Source organism: Rhinoderma darwinii, chromosome 3 (assembly GCF_050947455.1).
Source record: "Rhinoderma darwinii isolate aRhiDar2 chromosome 3, aRhiDar2.hap1, whole genome shotgun sequence".
Taxonomy (NCBI): domain Eukaryota; kingdom Metazoa; phylum Chordata; class Amphibia; order Anura; family Rhinodermatidae; genus Rhinoderma; species Rhinoderma darwinii.
This window is the reverse complement of record NC_134689.1, coordinates 337,043,650-337,063,201: the sequence shown is the minus strand read 5'-3', so window position 1 is coordinate 337,063,201 and position 19,552 is coordinate 337,043,650. Positions and strand designations below refer to the sequence as shown.

General features: G+C 41.7%; 1 protein-coding gene across 1 annotated transcript in view; it reads left to right on the top strand.

Annotated features, from left to right (window-relative positions):
• Nucleotides 1-1,216: 1,216 nt before the first annotated feature.
• The window catches only part of LOC142750494 (protein kinase C delta type-like), a 37,416-nt gene continuing 19,080 nt past the window's right edge, over nucleotides 1,217-19,552 (top strand). Inside the window, exons 1-3 of the mRNA XM_075859495.1 lie at nucleotides 1,217-1,481; nucleotides 4,115-4,215; nucleotides 19,096-19,266. Of these exons, the coding sequence (XP_075715610.1) occupies nucleotides 1,217-1,481; nucleotides 4,115-4,215; nucleotides 19,096-19,266 (537 nt within the window). The remainder of the gene's footprint in view (nucleotides 1,482-4,114; nucleotides 4,216-19,095; nucleotides 19,267-19,552) is intronic.

The window sequence follows — 19,552 nt, the reverse complement described above, 5'->3', positions numbered from 1 at the left end:
AATATGTAGGTTCCATGAATTCACAGAAGTCTGGCTGAAACACGTCAGAAAGCTTATGATGTTATGGAATTTACCTACTGCCAATAAAGTATGAGTTCTACCAAACTCCTGCAGAGGGCTAGAAACTATGGTGGGTGCCTATTAATGGCTTAACGCCACTTTTGCCACACTTTACCTCTCTCGATACTTTTCAAAAGTGGTGAAAGAAGTGGGCGGAGTTAGTCAGAAGGGGGCACGATAGATTAACAATAATTAACGCTAGAAATTTGCGTAACTCTTAGCGCAAATGTATGCCTACTCATAGCAGCCAAAGATGCATGTGACTTTTAATAAATGTGGCATATTTAACTCCAGCGAAGTCTGGATTATGACTTGTAATTTATTTGGAAATAAGATGTGGCCTATATAACACTAATATTCATGGCTTTATGGTTTATGGCACAGTATGGAGCTGTTTTGGGCATACAATGGCAGTACTTTTTTTTTACAATTTACAATATGGTATTGTTATTATTTTGGGGCAGTATAGAACTATTATGTGAGCACTGAATGCTCTGAATATCACTAGTGGTATAAAGTGCTATTATTTGGGCACTGTATGGCAATCTTATACAGGTGCTGAATAGCGTATAATGTGGCCTTTATTTGGGCACTCCAGAGTGTGTCATTGATACATGCTTTTATAAGTGGAAATCATACATGTACACACAAATAATTTGTTCAAATCTGAATGATTCTCCAGTAGAAAATTATAAATCATATGTTATAAACATCAGTATGATTGGACATCAGGAATTACTGCTATTGTTTCATGCAATAACAGTAATGATAATAACAAGCTACTAAGCTATATGTATCAAGAAGGAAAGCCCAATTTATGATCTCTGCCTTGGGCACCCAAACAACATGCCCTGTCCCTGCAACTTACTTTTCCCTGTCAGTAATGAAATAAAAGTGGACAGAATGGATAAAATATATGAAATGAAAGCCATTGGAGTTTATAGTAATAAATGAAGAATGATTATAATTCTCATAGAAAAGAAGTGATGGTGCTGTATATGTATCTATATAGAATATATGTTTGGTCAATTATTAATCACATGACCAGTGGCATGCGGGCAATTTGAATCTTGAGATTTGAACGGCTGTTGGCAGAACAGGTGACAGTTGGCGCAGACTGTGGATGTGGAGCAGCTTTATGGAGCAGCAATCAAAAATGGAGGAGATTGGAAGACGAGGAGGGAAGAGGAGAAGAGATGTCCTTGACTCATTGGAAGATGAGAAGACATCAATGAAGAAGAGCCAGGGGAGGAAGAGGAGAATTGGCTCAGGACAGAAGATCATCTCACAGAAGAAGATAGATCTTCAAGACCAGGAAGAGGGGAATGGAGAAGAGAAGATCCTAATCTTGGACTCAAGTGAAGAAGAGAACTCTGCAATCAAGAAAGAAGAGGAAAGGAAGGAGGACACCAGGGGAACAGGTAGAGAAATATAGATCAGGGTGACACGGACAACATGAAGACCTATAGATTCACATATACAAGTATCTCTAACTCCAACATAAAGCTATTTTACTGCACTTTTACTCATAGACAAAAGCGACACAACATTATTCCAAATCAATGCAAAACGTTCCCACTGTACAATGGGAAGTACCAAAAACCCTTTTATATCTTATATTTGGTGGATGTGGTTTATAAAATGGACAATAATCTGGGAGCAGAGGATTCTCCACCTATTGTCCCAGTCCATGTCCTTATATTGTAGACAGTTACATCTTCAGTGTATAGTTACACTATGGTAACAAAATCTGTAACTGCTAAATGTATTAAATAGAAAACTCACAAGGGTATTCAGAAGAAAAGACACAAAATCTTCTGGTGGTTTTCACCAATAGTGAAGCCACTAGATATTATAGGTGTATAGGGATTATCCACACATGGCAGCATTCCCTAATAAAATCTCTATTCACATTAAGCCATGGCATAAAAAAAAGTCACGGCTAACCAGTCTTTCTAGCCTTGGAAAACCATTTTAACCCTTTTAAGACCAGACTAATTTTCATTTTTATGCTTTTGTTTTTTTTCTCTGCCTTCAAAAAGTCATAACTTTTTTATTGTTTCGTTGACACAGTCATATGGGGGCTTAATTTTTACGGGACAAAATGTACTTTCTAATGGCTTTTTTTAATATTATGTGTGATGTACTGGGAATTGGAAAAAAACAAGCAGATCTGCCATTTTCTTATTCGTCTTTATAGTGTTCACTGTACGGTGAAAATGTCACGTTACCGTTATTCTGCAGGTCAGTGCGATCACGGTGATACCAAATTTAAATAGTATTTATTATGTTTTAATACCTTTAAAAAAATCAAAAAGTTTGAAAAAAACAAACATTTTTTTGCATTTGTGATCTACGTAACTTTTTACATTTCTGTGTATAGAGCTGTGTAGGACATATTTTTCTACAGGTAAATATGTAGTTTTTATTGATATAATTTTGGTGAAGGTCTGGCATTTAGATCACTTTTTATTCAATTATTTTGGGATGTTGAAGTGGCAAAAAAACGTGATTCGGCCATTTTGATCTTATTTGCAGCTACGATGTTCACCGTATTCGATAAACATTTTTATATTTTTATAGTTCAGGCATTTTCAGATTCAGATTCCTAATGTGTTTATGTTTATTTTTGTTTATTTATTTTTATATGTGATCTAGGGAAAGGGGGGTGAATTTGTATAATTTTTTTAAACTATTTTATTACTATTTTTTAGCCCCCTAGGGGGCTTGAACCTGCGATCAGCAGATCGCTTATGCCATAGACTGCAATATCACAGTATTGGGATGCAGTCTATGGGAAAATCAGTACATTGCTATTGAGACCTACCAGGCAGGTCTCAATAGCAATCTTCCTATAGCAGGGCTGGGAGCATTCAGAAGGCTCTCAGCTGCTAGAGGAATACACCGGCTCACGCGATCTTGCCGTGCAGGAGCCGGTGACCGCCGGTAAAGTGAAAACCCCTCAGATGCCAGTGGTCACATCTGACATTGGCATCTGAGGGGTTAAATGCTTGCGATCAGAGATGTCTCTGATCGCAAGCATTGCCGCTGGGTCCCTGCTGTGTAACACAGCAGAGACCAATGGCTATTGCGCCCGCTCGACTTCTAAGCAGGTGCCATGTTTAAATACCCTTTCCCGACGTAAATCTACAGGTTAGCCACGGGAAAGGTTTAAACTGCATGTTGCATATTTGTCCATGCAGCCTGAGGATGGCGTTTTGTAAAACTTTTAGCGGGGAATCTGCAGTGATAACCCGCCGCAAATCCACCGCATGTGAAGTTAAAAGGGTTGTCTCACCACAGACAACCCCTTTAATTTTGGATTAGGTGATCGGTCTGGCTCCCGGCACCCCTGGCAATCAGCTCATTTTTCTAAGTTAGACCACAGCCATCCAAGAATTTCTTCTACAGCGTTAGCCACAGGGGAAAAGTAGTATCACATGGCAGTTCTTCAGATGAATATCTGTCTATGTAATACATGGATGTATCGAGTCCGCCAGCGCAGGAGCGACTTCAGCTCAAACAGGGGGGTCCCAAGCAGAGAACACCCCTCTATGACGTCCATATACTCTAATAGGGCATATGGATAGGGTTGTCTTCATGAGACACCCCTCTATGACGTCCATATACTCTAATAGGGCATATGGATAGGGTTGTCTTCATGAGACACCCCTCTATGACGTCCATATACTCTAATAGGGCATATGGATAGGGTTGTCTTCATGAGACAACCACTTTAAGTTTTAATGTAAAGTAAAAGAGCTGTGATATAAAGAATGCGTCCTCATCATTAGAAGGTATTATATTTTTTTGTTACTGTCCTTGTGTATTATTTATCCTCCATTTCTCAGTATTGTCCTAAAAACACAATCTGTTTATTTTACAGAGATCCTCAATGTTTCTATATCAGTAATAATATAATTCTAGGTATCTGCATGTCCCCAACCTGTCCAAATCATAAATCTCTGCTTAGATAAATAAAATCCTGTTCATTGTGAATAATGTGAAGTTAATTTTCCTTATTCTTAATGTCTCCCTTTTCTCTTTTTTCTAGGAGACAGCGGTGCTGGGCGGTCCTACCCCGGCAGCACAATCTCTGATAACATCAAGAGATTAACGTTCCATCAAGTGCTCGGCCGGGGTAGTTTTGGAAAGGTAAGAATTCAGAATAATGTAAACCTATTGTTACAATTACTGCTCCTAATACACTACAACCTAAATCAACATCCATCTGAACAACTCCTACTAAGGCCTCATGCACACAACCGTAGAGGTGTGCACAATCCGTTATTACGGCACAGACGAGCCGCGAAGTGTCATCCGAAGTCCGTCCACAGCCACGGACTGTGCACACAAGATGGGCATTGATTTCAATGAGCCCAGACCGCAATTGCGGACCGTATAGTGACATGTGACCATGTAATATATAATCGCACTGAGTCCGCCATATGGCATAAAATTAATCTTCACCACTTGAGCCACTTTATGTAACATAACAGGAAATGGCATAAATAGGAACATCTTTCCATAGACCTGCATGATATTATCAGAACACTTGTGTGGTGTGAAGATAATATATTATATTAGGGTGTTGGTATTTATGGAGTTCTGCATTATAGCTGAAATAATGGAGCCAGGTCGCCCCTTCTGCTTATTGCACTGTAGAGAACACCCGCCACCCTTCCCCTAGCCCCTTCCTCGGCTCAGCTTTCCTGTTAAAGCAGTTGTCTTTTGAAGACAACCCCTATCCAAATGCTATATCAGGGCATATTGATATCTTAGAGTGCGGTCCCCTCGCTCCGGATCCTCCTCTATGAGCCAGAACACAGAGACGATCTGGCATATTTGAGCCGTCCGTTTATGTAAGCTGCTAGATGTAATGTCTGGCTGGCTGCGGCTTCCCCGGCAAAATCAGCTGTTTGTCAAAGTGGCCAGGAGCCAGAGCAGCTATGATCAGCTGATCGGCGTGGCAACTCCAATCTAAAAGGCGCTACCTCTGATGGGACAACTCCTTTACCCAGGCTCAGTAACCTTCCTTTACCCAGCTCCGCTCTCTTCTCATACATTGTCTGCTCAGCCTGACACAGAAGCAACATACGGCACAAAGCAGATCTCTGTGTGATACGTTAAATGGAAGCTTATGACAGGTGCCATACAAAAAACGTATACTTCACGGTATGTGTTTTTTTTTAATGGTATTCCGTTATATACATAAATTTTTTTCGGTATACTGACAGATTACAGCTCGACGGAAGCCAACAGGACACTCTTTTGGCCTTCGTCAGACCATTGTTACCCTATGGACACATTTAGCGTATATGCAGGGAACTTTCCTAGAATACACCCTAAACATACATCACAAAAGTTTATACAATGGAGGGGAAAAAGGAGCATGGAAGCCATATAGTAAAAATAAACAGCTTTATTAACACATATTGACATACATACAAAGTGTTTAAAAGGTACAAAAAGGACAGGAGGACTCTATACAGTTCCGGTGTGAACACGATATGGCAGACTACCTATAACATATGGGGAGAGTATTGGACAGTCCAAGAGATAATTGTGAGGTATGGGTGGTAAACATTATAATAAGAACTAGTTACCATACTCTGACATTGTGCAAGTAGTGCATAAGGGTGTACAGAGGTATATTCAAGAACTAGGTAACAAGTAATGATCAGTCAAGAGACTGATAAATCCACCCTTCCCCTCTACTTATGGAGAGTCTTACCCATTTGTAGTTAGTAGGAAAGTCTGACAGGCGTGCACAGAACCCCAACGCGCGTTTCGCGGTGTGCTTCCTCTGATACCACTTGAGTTATGTTTACCACCCATACCTCACAATCATCTCTTGGACTGTCCAATACTCTCCCCATATGTTATAGGTAGTCTGCCATATCGTGTTCACACCGGAACTGTATAGAGTCCTCCTGTCCTTTTTGTACCTTTTAAACACTTTGTATGTATGTCCATATGTGTTAATAAAGCCGTTTATTTTTACTATATGGCTTCCATGCTCCTTTTTCCCCTCCATTGTATAAATATATATATGGGAGTTGCCTTTCCTGTTACTTAGGCTATGTTCACACGGGGTATTTTGCCGAGTTTTTTGACGCGGAAACCGCGTCGCAAAACTCGGCAGAAACGGCCCGAGAACGCCTCCCATTGATTTCAATGGGAGGCGTCGGGGTCTTTTTCCCGCGAGCAGTAAAACTGCCTCGCGGGAAAAAGAAGCGACATGCCCTATCTTCGGGCGCTTCCAACTCTGACCTCCCATTGACTTCAATGGGAGGCAGGAGAAAGCGTACTTCTCGCTGTTTTATGCCCGCGGCGCTCAATGGCCGCGGGCGAAAAACGGCGCAATAATCGCCGCGAAAATCGGCGTGCAGGGAGAGGAATATCTGCCTCAAAGTTCCAAACGGAATTTTGAGGCAGATATTCCTCCCCCAAAATACTCCGTGTGAACATAGCCTTAGGGAGTAGGCTTTACTTCGATAACATCTAGCCCCTTATTTGAATTGCTATAGGAGTTATTTTGTATATATAATACATCACAAACGTGATGTGAACAGAGCCTTAGAATCCTAGGAAATGTAGTCACTCAGTGTGCTAGAAGTCAGCGGGGGTAAACTGGCAGACTACTCCTCATATGCTGCAGGTGGCTTGGAAGAAAACTAAAGATGGATGTACAAAATATTGTAGAGTTTTTATCAGAATCACTCGAGGTTACTGTGGGGGATAAACAGTTTGGACCCCCAGGATCTATAGAATGAAGGGACTGCAGTCTCTCCAGCATTTTTTCTGCAGAGCTAGGGCCTGTTCACACAGAGTTTTTTTGACAATTTTTTTGACGCGGAAACCAAGTCGGAAAACGCGCCTGTAAGCGGCCGAAAATGCCTCCCATTGATTTCAATGGGAGGCGGAGGCGTTTTTTTTCCGCAAGCTGAAAAACCGTCTCGCGGACAAAAGAAGCGACAGGCCCTATCTTCGGGCGTTTACATCTCTGACCTCCAATTGACATCAATGGAAGGCAGACAAAGGGTTTTTCGCAGCATTTTTTGCCCGCGGCGCTCAATGACCGCGGGCAAAACCCGTCGCGAAAACCACGGCAAACAGTGTGCAGGCAGATCAAAATCAGCCTCAAAATTCCATACGGAATTTGAAGGTGATTTTTTTTTTTTTCGTGAGAATGTCAGTCAGTGTGTTTGATGCAACTTTCAAATTAGTTTTTATTTAAAATTATTTTTACTTTTTCAGATACAGCTGCTCTGTATTTTCTGACTGGTTCAGTGTCAGTGGGTCGGCATGCAGGATCCATCTGTAATCTATCACATCTAAGTTATGAACTTAGATGTGATGGATAACAGGTGGATCCCCGCTTTCACTGAACCCGTCAGTCCTGCGGACCTGACGGGTACAGGATTCAGTGCAAGATACAGCTGCTCTGTATACAGGATATAGAACAGGGGTCTATCAAAAACGAAAAATATTTTTTCATAAAAAAAATAATTTGAAAGTTGCACAAAACAGATTGACTGACATTTTTATTATTTAAAAAAAAAAAAATCACTTTTAAAGGTTTACATAGCCTTTCAGTAAATGGGGCTGACATAACTTCAGGGGCGCTTTAATCCCTTGAGGACGTAGCAATATTGGGCCTTGAGGCCATAAATAACATAATATCTTTTTATGTGGGTCGTTATGATTATGGCAATAACAAAGTTACAGGTTATCTACAGGTTAACAGGACGGTTGGGGGAATGGAAACTTGCCAGAGTGTTTTCTGCAGACCCTGTCAGGTCCAACGATGAGGTGTGGAGGCAACCTTAAATATAGCAATAGAAATTATATATCATAGTGTTCTCATGTCACGTATAGTTACATCGTTGCAGCTAATGACTTAGAACATCATGTAACTGTATGTGACAATGGTGGAGCAGGCTCATAATCTGAGCCTGCACCATCACCAGCAGGTGTCAGCTGTACATAACTGCTGACACCCTGCTGTAACGGCTAGGACCGGAGTTAGCATCTGATCCTGCAGATTAATCCCTTAGATGCCGCGGTCAAAAGCGACAGCGGCATCTAGGTGTTTTCTAACCCAGCGGCACCCCCATTACGCAATCGCGGGGGTGCCGATGGTTGCTATGGCAACCGGAGGCCTAACAATAGTCTCTTGGTCTGATAAGTTCAGAAGTTTAGTAGGCCCTGCCGGAAGCGGGGCCTAAGAGGATTGCTGTCAGCGCCAAGAAGATGGCACTGGCTCAGAAGCTGAGCCGCGCCATTAGTCGCGGGCATCAGCTGTATGTTACAACTGACTACCTGCTATAATGGCAGGGACCAGAGCTAGCCCCGATCCCCACCATTAGCCCATCAGATTCCACAGTTAACAGCGACCGTGGCATCTAGGTTGTTTCTAGCCAATCGGCACCCCTGCTATGGCAACCTGAGGCCTAACAATGGCCTCCTGGTCTGCCAAGTACGGAAGCCTATTAGGCCCTGACCTAAGAGGCTTGCTGTCAGAGTGACACTGACAGCTTGAATGCATTGCACTATGTAGGTAGTGCAATGTATTAGAATCGAGATCAGTGATGTAGCCTTCAATTCTCCTAGTTGGACAAAAAAAAAAGTTTTAAAAAAGTAAATAAATATGTTGTATACAAAAATAAAAATAAAAGTTCCAACTTAAAAAAACAATAACCACCTTTTTTCCCATAATAAGTATTTTATTATAGGAATTAAAAAAAAAAAAAAAAAGTATACATATTTGGTATTGCCCCAAAGAAAAGTTCTACCAAGCAAAATCCGTTCTCCAAAAGCCAAATGACACTCCCTTCCTTCTGAACCCTACAGTGTGCCCAAACTGCAGTTTATTTCCACATAAATGGCATTCCCATACCCAGGAGAACCCGCTTAACAGTTTATGAGGTATTTGTCAGCAGAGGCACAAACTGGGTATAATATATTGTGCACTAAAATGGCATATCAGTGGAAAATTGCACTTTTCATTTTGCACCATTTCTAGTGAAAAAAACACATGCGGGGTCAAAATGCTCACTAAGAAGGGGTGTAGTTTCCAAAATAGGGGTCACTATTTGGGGGCTTGTTTTACTTTTTGACCTTAGAGCCCTGCAATTGTGGGCCAGTGCTAGGAAAATCACCAAAATAGGCCTCAAATGCGCATTGTGCTCTTTCACTCCTAAGCCCTGTCATATGTACAGGTAAATGATAAATGCCTTGAGGGCAGAGCCGGACTGCCCATCTGGCAATTCTGGCAAATGCCAGATGGGCTGGTGTCCCAATGGGCCGCTCTCCTCTTTCCCCAACATCACAGTGCACTCTTTGAACTACATAAGGGAGAGACAGGGATAATACGTTTATGCTGCTGCTCGGAGGCTGCTCTGACATTGTGTCATGCTTCGAGCTGCTGCTTCAGTCGGCAGATAAGAGTTACCCTTTTACTGAGCAGAAGCTCTGATTGGTAGAAAGCCTGTCAGCTGACAGGTGCCCCACCAATTACCAAGAGGGAAGCTCTGACTGCACACAATCCGGAGCAGGACATGGAAGGGGAGGGCTCTCTGGCTGCACAGGCGTATGTGGAGGGGGAGGCTTCCTGGTAACATCCACTGCTTCCTGTCATTGAGTGAAAGAACACCAGCAGGAGGAGGATGCAGAACAATCTGCAACCTGGAGACACTGGAACAGTCTTCTGTAGATATCTGGGCTGGTGAGTGGCTGATGCAGGGTCATGTGTAGTATTGTTATGTAGGGGAGACATTGTTTCACATACTCTGTGCTTTATGGGGCGGGGGAGGGGTTTAGTATTCTGTGTGATGTTGGTGGGGAAAGGATGAGAGGATACTGTGTGCTGGGGGCTAATTAGGTTTGTGTACTTTATGGAGATAGGAGTTGTATGTGGGGGTTTATGGGCCCTGTGTACTGTAAGAGGGGGATTACAGAGCCTTTTTTGTGGTGTTTGTGGGGGTAAAAGTATTTTCACACATTGCATGTTTTTTTTTACAACTACAGCATACCTCCCCACCCACGCAACATTTTAAGCCCTGCCCAATCCGTTAAGGAATGCCCACAAACCCTCCCAGATACTAACATTGCAGGATACACTTGTATAATGTCTGGATCACACACAAAATTTAGATGCAGTTTTTTGCTCCGTTTTTGCTCCGTTTTTTTGAGCCAAAACCAGAAGTGGCTCTAAAAGGAAGGAAAGGTATAGAGAAAATACTTTTTTTGTGTCCATTACTACTGAACCAAATACTGCATCAAAACTGAGTGTGTGATCCTGGCCTACGACTCCTTTCCCAATGCAATCCTACAAAAAAAGCAATAAAAAAACTGGGATGCTTGGGAGAAATGCTAAATTACATTTCATTAGAGTTGGCAGTATTTTATTAAAATCCCCCATCAAAGCGATTCCGAATTGTTTTCTCATGACACATTGCACTTTATGTTAGTGGTAAAATTTGGTCTATATATTTAGTGTTTATTTGTGAAAAATAGCAAAATTGAATAGAAAGATTGGAAAAAATAACATTTTTCTGATTTTAAATGTATCTGCTTGTAAGACAGATAATAATTCCACACAAAACAGTTACTAGTTCACATATCCCATATGTCTACTATGTGTTGAAATCATTTTTTGAACATTCTTTTATTTTTCTAGGATGTTAAAAGTCATAGAACATAAGCAGGAATTTCTCATATTTTGAAGTAAATTTCAAAAGCCTTTCTTTTTAGGTACCAGTTCAGTTCTGAAGTGGCTTTGAGGGGCCTATATGTTAGAAACCCCCCATAAATCATCCCATTTTAAAAACTAGACCCCCTCAAACTATTCAAAACAGCATTTATAAAGTTTCTTAACCCTATAGGCGTTTTACAGAAATGTAAAGCAGAGGTGAAACTTAATTTTTTATGCAGAAAATCCTTTTTATGATTTTTTTTTTCTGTATAACACAAGGTTTTACCAGAGAAACACAACTCAATATTTATTTCCCAGACTCTGCAGTTATTCTGGCCCTAGCGTGCTAATGGACTGAAACACAGGCTTCAGAAGCAAAGGAGCACCTAGAGGATTTTGGAGCCTCCTTTTTATTAAAATATATTTTAGGCACCATATCAGGTTTGGAGAGGTTTTGTGGTGCATTGGACTTTTTGATCAGTTTTTATTTTATTTCTTGTGAGGTGTGGCGACTAAAAGACAGCAATTCTACAATTGTTTTTTATTTCTTTTTTTTAAAGCTTTCACCGTGCGCTATAAATGACATATTCACTTTATTCTGCGGAGCGATATGATTACGGCGATACCATATGTTTATAGTATTTTTATGTCTTATGGCGTTTGCACAATAAAATGCTTTTTATAAAAACGTATTTACTTTTTGTGTTGCCATATTCTAAGAGCCATAACTTTTTTATTTTTCAATCAAGAAAGCCGCGTGACGGCTTGTTTTTTCGTAACGAACTGTAGTTTCGATCAGTACCATTTTTGGGTACATGCGACTTTTTGATCACTTTTTATTAACGTTCGCCGTGCAAGTTATATAACAAAATACTTTTGTAGTTCAGGCCGTTACGGACACGGCAATACCAATTATGTATAGTTTATTTTTTATTTTTTTTAATAATATAGGACTGATAGGGAAAAAAGGGGGATTTTTACTTTAATTACTTTTAAACTTTTATCTTTTTATTGTTACACAATTTTTTTTGAACTTTTTTTATGTCCCGCTAGGGGACTTGAGGGCAGGAGGCCCTGATCGCTATTCTAGTACACTGTACTACATGTGTAGTGCAGTGTATTAGAGCTGTCAGCTACTCGCTGACAGCAAGCATAGTGGGTCTTGACTTTGTCAGGACCCACAAGGCTTCCGTAGATGGCATAGGCCATTGTTATTCCTCTGGTTGCCATAGCAACCATAGGCGCCCGCGATCATGTTGCGGGACGTCGATGGGGCTTTAACTCCTATGAAGCCGCTAATGTTATTGAACGCGGCTTCTAAGGGCTTATTCAGCGGGGACCACCGCCATCACTCCCTGCTGAAGGAGCTGTGACAACTGCTGTACGAGACAGCAGTTGTCACAGCTCTTGTATGTGCCGAGAGGGGGCCAGATTGGCCTTTCCTCCCGTGACGTACTATTAGGTCATGGAGCGCAAACGATGCGCTCATCATGAACTAATAGTACATCCAGGAGCAGGAAGGGGTTAAGAGGTGCATACCACCTAAAATATTTGGCACATCTTTGGCTGTCCGTGCAACAAAAATGCAAATCTAGGCCTGCTACTAGACGGTCTAGATTTGTTGCAGAATTTAAGCAAGTTTCTTGCGTAAATTATGATAAATCTGTCATTCCGATGGAGGCCCCGCCCCTTTGGCTAAAATTCGCTCCCCTTTTCAAAAGTAGTGAGAAAAGTAAAGAGTCACACATTTTAGCACAACTATGGTGTGCTGCAAAATTTGTGACTTTTTTACACCAGAAAATATTCCCCCAGTATGTTCTGTACACTATGGCATTATTTGGGCATAGTACACGCTATTATTTCGGCGGTGTAATTTAGCAGTGTGCATGTAAACATTTTTCCTTCTTGGTGGGCCTTGTGATTTCTGTGTACGCCTGCCCACATCTTCATACTCAGTAACAGCGTGGGGTCGGCTGACACAGCTAAGGATACTCAAAAATAGTAAGACCTACGGCAAGGGCCAGACAGGGGGGTCTGAAAACAATGTTTGCCCGGTGCCCCGCCACTACTAGGTAATTCAAGAAAATACATTTACGCATTACTGTCATTTTCTTAATAACAATAAGCAGAGATCTCGTAAAACATGAGGAATTCTATTGGAAAATTTTATAACTTTTAATTATACAAAAAGTAACATTAATTTGCTGAAACTGGATAACGCCTTTGATGGACTGAGTTGTAATACCAGGTACAGCCATGACTATATGATATATATTATATCATGCTGCACTCACCACCTTCTCATAACCTACAAGTGCACAAATATATTTCACATTCACCACGCAGCAAGTGGGCATGTGTGCTTTCAAATGCCAGGGCTGAATTTCAGTCCCAGTGCGGCCCTGCTTGAGGGGAGTAGTTTCCAAAATAGGGTCACCTCTTGGGGCTTTCCACTGTACTCTAGTACCTCAGGGGCCCTGCAAATGCGACATAGTGCCCAAACACCAATCCAGCAAAATCTTCACTCCAAAAGCCAAATGGCGCTCCTTCCAATTTGAGTCCTGCCAAGTGCCAAAGCAGCAGTTTAGGGTCATATATGGGGTATTGACACACTCGGAAGAAATTGATTAACAAATTGTGTGGTGTTTTTTCTCCTATTACCCCCTTGTGAAAATTAAAAATCGGGAACTAAAACTGCATATTTTTGGAAAAAATTTAATTTTTCATTTTCTAATTCTAATAAAATTAATGAAGCACCTGTGGGGTCAAAATGCTCTCTACATCCCTAGATCAATGTCCTGGATAGTGTGTAGTTTCCAAAATGGAGTCACTTTTAAGGGGTTTCCCCTGTACTGGTACCTCAGGGGCTCTGCAAATGCGACATGGCGCCCAATAACAAATCCAGAAAAATCTGCATGTCAAATAGCACTCCTGCCTTTCTGAGCCCTGCCGTGTGTCCAAACAGCAGTTTATGACCATATACGTATGAGATGTTTCTCTACTCAGAAGAAATAAAGTACAAATATAGGGTGCTTTTTCATTTTCACGGCCTAATTCCAATAAATTCAGCAAAAAGCCTGTGGGGTCAAAATGCTCACTATTCCCCTAGATGAATTCCATGAGGGTTGTAGTTTCCTGAATGGGGTCACTTTCAGTGGATTTCCACTGTTTCAGTCCCTCAGGGGCTTTGCAAATGTAACATGGCGCCTAAAAACCATTCCAGCAAAACTTGAGCTCCAAAAGCCAAATGGCACTCCTTCCCTTCTGAGCCCTGCAGTGTGTTCGAACAGCAGTTTATTACCACATATGGGGTATTGCCATAATCAGGAGAAATTGCTTTTCAAATGTTGGGGTGCTATTTCTCTATTTCTCGCTTCTGAGGCTGGTGTTTCAGTCCATTACCACACTAGGGCCACACGTGGGATATTTCTAAAAACGAAGAATCTGGGCAATAAATATTGAGTTGCGTTTCTCTGGTAAAACCTTCTGTGTTACAGAAAAAATGGAGTTTATATGATTTTCCTGCAAAAAAATGAAATTTGTACATTTCACTTCCACTTTGCTTTAATTTCTGTGAAACGCCTAAAGGGTTAATAAACTTTCTAAATTCTGTTTTGGAAACTTTGAGTGGTGCAGTTTTTAAAATGGGGTGATTTATGGGAGGTTTCTATTATATAGGGCCCTCAAAGCCACTTCAGAACTGAACTGGTCCCTAAGGAAATAGGTTTTGTACGTTTTCTTGAAAATTTGAGAAATTGCTGCTAAAGTTATATGCCTTGTAACTTCCTAGAAAAATAAAAGGACGTTCAAAAAACAATGCCAGCATAGAATAGCGATATGGTAAATGTTAACTAGTAACCATTTTGCGTGGTATTACTATCTGTCTTACAAGCAGATACATATAAATGTAGAAAAATACTAATTTTTGCAGATTTTATCCAAATTTCGGTGTTTTTCACAAATAAACACTGAATGTATAGACCAAATTTTACCACTAACAGAGTACAATGTGTCACGGGAAAACAATCTCAGTACGGCGTGGATAAATAAAAGCATTCCAAATGTTGTTTTTTTTAAATAATATTTTTGATTTGATTATTCCATTCTGCAGGTTAATTTTTATTGGGATAATTCAATCATAAACAAGAAACAAAAGAAAATACAATACCCAACCCCCCTCCCCACACACCCATCCCTTTCCTGATGCCAAGGCAGATGAGTAGAGAGAAAAAAAAAATCAAACATGAGGCCTTAGTGCAATAACTTTGTCCCTTATATACAGTCGGTCAATCCAACTTCTCCATCTATTATAAAAATATTTAGACCTCCCTTTTGTGAGATAGTGCGATCTTTCATAGAGCAGCGCTCTAAATACTGCCTTTTGCCATTCAGTCACTACCGGAGGATTCTTTACAATCCATTTCCTCAAAATCTGTAATCTTGCCAAAAACAAACAACTGAATAATAAGATCAGTCATTGCTCTGCTTCAGCCCTGGTACTTGTGAGGGGTCTCCAAAAAATGTTAAGCCTTCGGAGTTCTCCAAAGCCATGCCTAAGATAGATTCAATGGTTTCAATTACAAAGAAGCAGTATCCATGCAGTTTTGGGCATCACCACATCAAATGTATGAGATCAGCCTGATCTATATTACACCTAGGACAGGTATCATTCTCTCTACAGCCCATGCTATACAGACGTTTAGGAGTGAAGTACAAACGGTGTAAACCTGCGAGAATTTATGTGAATAATTTAGTGACACACTATTAACTCCTTTGAACACCTCCCTCCATGTGACTACATAATCCTTCTCCAAATCCATTCCCCATTTTCCATTTAAATTTGCCCCTACTGGGCTAGCTCAAGTCATAAACCTACTTAGCTCATGATACACCAAAGAAGTGACCCCTTTTCTGTTCCCCATTATACAGGTTTATAAATAATTCCTCTGAACCAATCTGAAAACATTCTTTATCACGTGTCACTTCCCACTCGTGAACTATTTGAAAATAGTGCAAATACAGGGATACGGATAAAATACCGAACTCCCTTTGTAAGGTGTCCGGGGTTCTTATTACCCCGTTGACAAAAAAAGTGATAATTGCGTAATACCCCACTTCACCCAAAATCTACTGTCCTCTACTTTTACAAACTGGTTAAGTAATTCATTGTCCCATATGGGGATAAAGGAAGTTTTTAGGAGGTTTTAATGTTTTGCGGCGTTCGCCTTGTGGCCTAAATAATGACATATTGTAATAGTTCAAACATTTACAGTCGATACCAGTTATGTTCATTTATTTTTTTTTTTACATTGTGCTTGAGGGAAATGGGAAAAGTTTTTTTTTTTACTTTTAATTAGTTGAATTTTTTTATTTATTAAAATTTTTTATTTTACTGTTTTTTTACTTGTCCCCCATAGGGAACTTGAACTACCAATTTTTGGATCGCTTGCACAATATACTGCAATACTTCATAGTAGTACAAAGATGGCAGACTTGGGGGCCTTCATCAGGCCCCCAGGCTGCCATGCAAACCAATGGCACCCACAATCTCTCTGCCGGGGGGGCCATTGGAACGCTACAGTGGGTCACCCCCCCTGTTTTCAGTGATTTAAATGCCACGGTCGATATTGACCTTAGCATTTAACAGGTTAAGCTAGTGGGATCATGCTCGAGTGGGATTCTGCTGGTTACCCAGAAGTGTCGGCTGTAACACACCTGTCCTACGAGCGGGCTCAGCTCGTGAGCCCGCTCCATACTCCCCCACCCGATGTGCGCCGTATATATACGACAGATGTCGGGAAGGGGTAAAATCCACCATGGACCCCTCTAGATTTTTGAGAGTCTGCAATATTGCCTTCATAGTTGGAGTCTCAGACAAGCATCGTCCTCTCCATGCACACTCCCTGACTCCTCTCCTGTTGGGCTAAAATGCTTTTCCAAATTGCCTTGTTTCCCTCTAGAGGTCACAGGAGCGGGAGAAGATAGCTTGTCCATCCTAGAGGATGCAGCTTTACCCCCAGATCGCCCCCTCGCTGGAGCGCCATCCTTGTCCTGTTTCTTTTGGAGACATATCAAATACCCGGTGTATAATCTAGCCAGGAGAAAGACTAGAACACTCGCCAATGCATAATAAGTAATGAAAAAATAACTGAACACAGTCCCTCTTGGAGAAAGGTAATCAGCAGTATCAGTAATTTTTAACCACTTGACTCAACGATTTCTATACTGCTTTCTCAAGCAGAAATCCTTTTATGTGATATTAATTCAAAAACTGCAAATAATAGCCCTCAAACTGTTCTCAAGACAGGTACAACATGTATAATATTTCATAGACAATACAGTGGTTACTAACAGGAACATTCTAACCCCCTCCCGGTCCTGAATTCCTGGACCTGTTCTTGGACTTGTACAAGGCTTTAGTGCGGCGTGCTAACACTTGCCAGATAGCAGGTGATCAAGGCAATAATGCAGTAATGCTGAATCCAAAGCGGCAGTAGAGACAGGACAGACAGGGGAGCCAGAACTCATTAGCGGCAGGAAATCCAGAACCAGGCACCAGTGTGCATTTAATTATTACAGCCGACCATAACAACTGCCCCAGACATCAAGCAGGAGGACCGGGAACCAAAGCTTGAGCACCGACGATGTCAGAGCCTGTGAAAGGCAGCGTACCGGCCACATCACACAGGAGAGGCTGGGGCTTAGTGCTAGATACCAAGCATCAATGTAGTGCAGCGGGGGAGCAGAGGAGGAGCCAGGACATTGCAGAGGAGGAGCCTGTCGACCGTCACATCCGGTGTCACATTGGGTTCGTGGAACCACTGGGCCATACCGCGATATGGCAGCTGGCCAACAGGGTGCAGGTCACAGTTCGTATAAGGTATCTGTGGCAGCTCAGACAGTAGCAAGGCAGGCTCGGCTGGGAATAGGCAGCGGGAAAATGTCAGGCGTGGAGCAGCAGGACAGGCGCAGATACAGCACAGCATGACTACAGCACAGCACGGCACTAGAGCAGGATACGGGATACAGGAAGAGGGAACACTGGAACTGGAAAACACTAGTAGACCATTTGCTTAGACAAACTAGGATATGATAAACAAAGCTCAGGCAAGGATCAGAAGGGCGGTGGCCCACTTATAGTCCAGGAAATTATGTGAGTTGATGATAGTGATTGTTTACATGTGCGCGCTGGCCCTTTAAGAGCGGGCACGAGCGTGCGCGCGCACCCTACTGGACACAGCAGACCGGAGCGGAAGTGAGCGCTGGCGTCTCCTAGGAAGGAGATGGGGACCTGCGCTCGCAGATCCATGGCTGCGGGCGTCAGGAGGTAAGTAAACCTGACGACTTGCGGCCATGGATGCTATATCCGGTCACATGCTCTCTCTCAAAGTTTTTACTACCTAAACTGACACATGTCAGATTTGAAAATGGGCTGTGACTATAAGGCCAAAACAGGCTGTGTTCTTAAGGGGTTAAAGGGGTTTTCCTACTCGCAACCTTTATTGCCTATCCACAGGCCACAACCGAGTGAGAGCCCTTGCTTTTCCTGCACTGGCACATTCTGCCATCTTTGCCCATCCTTATGACAATCATTTTAGTTCTGGAGGCTGCAATTTTTGCTAGTTGCTAGTTAACTTAAATGGGAACTTACTACAAACATTTGGATCATTCTGTCAGTCCCTGCACTGAAATACAGAATATTTTTGTTGTTACGACCTCAGTCACAAGCCAAAATATATCTGACAGGAGAAAAGAAGGTGTTTTTACAGTAAATATATGTTATAAAATCCCTTCATTACCTGCAAACAAATTTTAACATTAGTCCAGGATCACACAGACAATGTTGATTCAGTTTTTGGCTCCGTTTTTTGAGCCAAAGCCAGGAGTGAATCCAAAAGGTATAAAGACAATACTGATGCATCTTATTTCTTTTGTGTCCACTCCTGGGCTGAGCTAAAAAAAAAGGATCTAAAAACTGTGTGATCCCGGCCTTACGGTAAATTTATCTATGAGGACTGAGCAAGTCCTAGAAAATCTATTAAGTCACAATAATCATTGCCAACTAATGATTTCTATGGAAAATAGGCAAATATAAGAACAGAATCTGCTGAGCCTGTTGTTGCTGGATGTGTATTACAGGATAAGAAGACGTTTCCATATTGGGAATACCACCTTAAAAATACAAATCCCCAGTTTGAGTCTGTAACATGGATTGGAGCCGTGGAGGGTAGACTAACAGTTACATGTAAATGTGTAGTAACATTACTGTTACTTATGGATTATTTCTTGTCCCCAACACATTTCATGAAGATCCCTCATTAATAATGTTTTTCTAGGTGGTGCTGGCGGAAGACATCTACACTCGCCAGCAATTTGCTGTCAAAGTCATCGCCAAGAGAGACCTGCTTGCCGAAGGAGAGGAGCGCGCGACGGTGGAGCGGCGGGTGTTACAACTTGCATCTGGCAGCCCCTTCCTTCTCCATGGAGAATTTGCTTTCCAGACCAAGGTACATTTATTATTCCTTCTGTCATGCCATAGGCAGTCTTTCATCTATATAGTTACTGTATTCTGTGTTAATGTTGTGATAGCTCCCTCTAGTGGCTGTTTTCTGCAGTAGTTTAAGTAAGCTAGCCTACAATCCATTGTATGTCCCATGAGAGCCACCGTATCTATCACCTATGAACTTGCTGACATCACCAAGTCCGCTTTGTAGCAGCCATTTTCAGATTGTACTGTTACACAAGCAGTATGTAAACACAACGTCTTCATCCGAGCCTACGGTAGCATGGCTG